This window comes from Heterodontus francisci, chromosome 45 (assembly GCF_036365525.1).
Source record: "Heterodontus francisci isolate sHetFra1 chromosome 45, sHetFra1.hap1, whole genome shotgun sequence".
Lineage (NCBI taxonomy): Eukaryota > Metazoa > Chordata > Chondrichthyes > Heterodontiformes > Heterodontidae > Heterodontus > Heterodontus francisci.
In genome coordinates, this window is record NC_090415.1 from 20,739,852 (window position 1) to 20,743,329 (window position 3,478).

The 3,478-nt window shown below is 43.8% G+C and overlaps 1 protein-coding gene across 1 annotated transcript; it reads right to left on the bottom strand.

The window, feature by feature from the left end:
• Positions 1 to 1,289: 1,289 nt before the first annotated feature.
• On the bottom strand, positions 1,290 to 2,929 carry LOC137356434 (probable G-protein coupled receptor 139). The gene is made up of 2 exons (XM_068022327.1): positions 2,785 to 2,929; positions 1,290 to 2,179 (listed from the first exon to the last, which is right to left on the bottom strand). Exons 1-2 carry the CDS (start codon positions 2,927 to 2,929, stop codon positions 1,290 to 1,292), a joined length of 1,035 nt encoding a protein of 344 aa, XP_067878428.1.
• Between the last annotated feature and the right edge of the window lie 549 nt (positions 2,930 to 3,478).

Below are 3,478 nucleotides of genomic sequence, written 5' to 3' on the forward strand. Positions count from 1 at the left end.
CAGTGGATCTTATCTATATGGACTTCAGTAAAGCCTTTGATAAGGTCCCTCATGGCAGACTGGTACAAATTGTGAAGTCATACAGGATCAGAGGTGAGGTGGCAAGATGGATACAGAACTGGCTCCGTCATAGAAGACAGAGGGTATCAGTGGATGGGTGTCTTTCTGAATGGAGGGCTGTGTGGTGTTCCACAGGGATCAGTGCTGAGTTGGTGGAGTTGAGGATATTGATGAGGATTGTCAGAGGATACAGCCGGATATAGATCGGTTGGAGACTTGGGTGGAGAAATGGCAGATGGAGTTTAATCCGGACAAGTGTGAGGTAATGCATTTTGGAAGGTCTAATACAAGTCGGAAGTATACAGTAAATGGCAGATCCCTTAGGAGTATTGACAGGCAGAGAGATCTGGGTGTACAGGTCCACAGGTCACTGAAAGTGGCAGCGCAGGTGGATAAGGTAGTCAAGAAGGCATACGACATTCTTGCCTTCATCGGTCGGGACATAGAGTATAAAAATTGGCAAGTCATGTTGCAGCTGTACAGAACCTTAGTTAGGCCACACTTAGAATATTGCGTGCAATTCTGGACGCCACACTACCAGAAGGACGTGGAGGCTTTGGAGAAGGTACAGAAGAGGTTTACCAGGATTTTGACTGGTCTGGAGGGCATTAGCTATGAGGAGAGGTTGGAAAATCACGGATTGTTTTCACTGGAACGACAGAGGTGGAGGGGCGACATGATAAAGGTTTACAAAGTTATTAGCGGCATGGACAGAGTGGATAGTCAGAAGCTTTTTTTCCAGGGTGCAAGAGTTAGTTACGAGGGGACATAGGTTTAATGTGCGAGGGGTAAAGTTTAGAGGGGATGTGCGAGGCAAGTTTTTTGCACAGAGAGTGCTGAGTGCCTGAAACCTGTTGCCAGGGGAGGTGGTGGAAGCAGATACGATAGCGATGTTTAAGAGACATCTTGTCAAATACATGAATAGGAAGGGAGTAGAGGGATATAGGCCTCGGAAGTGCAGAAGTTTTTAGCTTGGGCAGGCATCAAGATCGGCTCAGGCTTGGAGGGCCGAATGTCCTGTTCCTGTGCTGTACTTTTCTTTGTTCTTTGTTCTTTTACCCATGCGAGGGGCAGGCCCGTTGTCTGTCTATTGTATTATAGTCCAACTCTCTCACAGAGCACCATTCTGTATCGGTCCATCACCAGTCAGTGTTACTTAATAGAAGAAGGATCTGGGTTGAAATTTACACAGACTGATCCAGCTTTCTCCCAATGATTTGCTATTAGCATCATCTCCCATTCAGTGTGACCAGATAATTCATCCCATTCTTCAGCTCTTCTCTGAATTTTCTTTGTGTAAGTCCATAGATACACGTGTTGGTGCAAGAACTGAGAAGCTGCAGCATGTATCCAGTTTGCTGGGTGATGTATATTGGGTTACTGTAGTATTTGTTTGTATAATTGTAGTTTGTCACCCGCCACATTAGGGAATGTACAACATGTGTCATCCAGTGAAGAATGAAATTAGCAGATAGAGTGAAAAGCAAGATCATTGACCTCTTCCGGTTCTCACTCTCTGTATCATTTTGATTATTGATGTGACTTATGAGTGCCCGGCGGACTATATTGGATTTTAGAATATGTTTTACAGTGAGAGCATTGAACAACAGGATGAAAACTATCGGCACCAAAGGGGTTGAAATGCTGTCGAACCACTCGTACGCCGTCCATAACGGTGAGGTATAATCGGCAGCGGTTTCAATGCAGAAGTACGATATTTTGTTAATTATAAGCTTGGGTTGGTATATAAAGTAAAAGGGGATGCTCTTTAGACAGCTAAGTAGACACACGGTTGCAACAACCAAGTTTGCCGTTCTCTGTGTACAATATATTCGTCTGAAATTCTGACAACAAATAGATACAAAGCCGTCGAAGGTGAAAGCAACTGTAAACCAGACTGAACAGTTCAGGGCCAGCATCTTTGTGACAAGTTTCAGGGCGCATATTGGAGTAATGAACAAGAAATTTATTGGCAAGTAAATATTGTTAATTCTCTTCAGTATGACTTCAATTATCACCACCGTTAGATCTGCCACTGCCATAGCGACTAGGTAACAAGTGACACATTTGCAGAGACCGCACTTTCCTCGGGACAGGATCACAATCGCCAGCAGATTCACTGTAAGAAAAATATATTTATCATTAGATCATTCCAGGAACCTCTCCCAAAATCTACGCGCTAGGTCCAAGCCTCTTGTTGCTTCTGTTAATTGCGATTGGTTCTGTAAACAAGGGTGAACTGGGTTGCAATGAGGCTAATTACAAAGAAAAAACGAAAATGGAATAAAAACTTAAAGAAACTGAGTTAAATAGCAGATTGAGGGAAAAATGTAAGAATATTTAAGATTCTAATTAATGAACAATAACCTGAATGACACCAGTACAATATTCCATAAGGGATAAATAAAACAAGGCAATACTAATATGACAATCCAGCTGAGTGAGATGGACCCACCTGGCTCCATGCTTATCCAACTAATCATAGCCAGAGATTCACCAGCAATGCTTTCTCTTCCTGCTCCAGCACCGTTCTGTGGTCTCTCCTCAAGGATCTATCCTTTACCCGTTCTTATTTCTCATCGACATGCCTCCATTTGGCGACATCATCCAAACATGCAGCGCCAATTTACACAACTACATTGGCAACACCAAGATCTACCACCTCACTCAACTCCTGCACCGCCTATAAATTATTATACCATTTGTCTGACATCCTTGATGAACAGAGATTTCCTCCAGTTAAATATTTGGAGATTGAAGCATCATCTTCTGCCTCTGTCACAATCTCCACTCCATAGCCACCAATTTCAACCAGCTTCCTGGCCACTCTATGAGGTTGAGCAATGTCATATCCGTGATCAGATTCCATCACGTATCCGCGCTGTCATTAACCTATTTCAACCCCTGTACATTGTCCAAATCAGCTTCCACCTCAACTCATCTACCCCTGAAACTCTCATCCATGCCATTGGTACTTCCAGACGTGACTGTTCCAAGGCACCCCTGACTGGTCTCCCACATTCTTCCGTCCATAAACGTGAAGTCATCCATGACACTGCTGCCCATGTCCCTTCTCACATAAGGTCCCATTGCCCAATCATCCCTGTGCTCACTGACCTACATTGGCTGTGGTTTAGGCAACGACTCGTTTGTAAAATAAAACCATCTTTGATTTAAATTCCTTCCATTGCTTCGCCCCAACTTATCCCCCCAAGCTCTTCCAGCTCGACAATCTTCCAAGATATCTGTTCTCGAATTCTGACCTGTTGAGCATCCTTGATATTAATTACTCCACAATTGGCGTTCATGCTATCATCTGCCTGGGTCCTAAACTCTGGAACTCTTTACCTAAACCTCTTTGCCTCTCTGCCTCCCTATCCTCCCTTAAGATTTCCCTTAAAGACTACCTTTTTGACCA

Bases quoted from the DNA above. Each gene is read 5' to 3' on its own strand.
- LOC137356434 (XM_068022327.1), bottom strand. From the start codon at position 2,929: ATGGAATCTGATCACGGATATGACATTGCTCAACCTCATAGAGTGGCC. The intron at 2,180-2,784 runs GTTCATCAAGGA...TTTTTCTTACAG, and splicing joins TTTAACTGGAGGAAATCTCT to TGAATCTGCTGGCGATTGTG.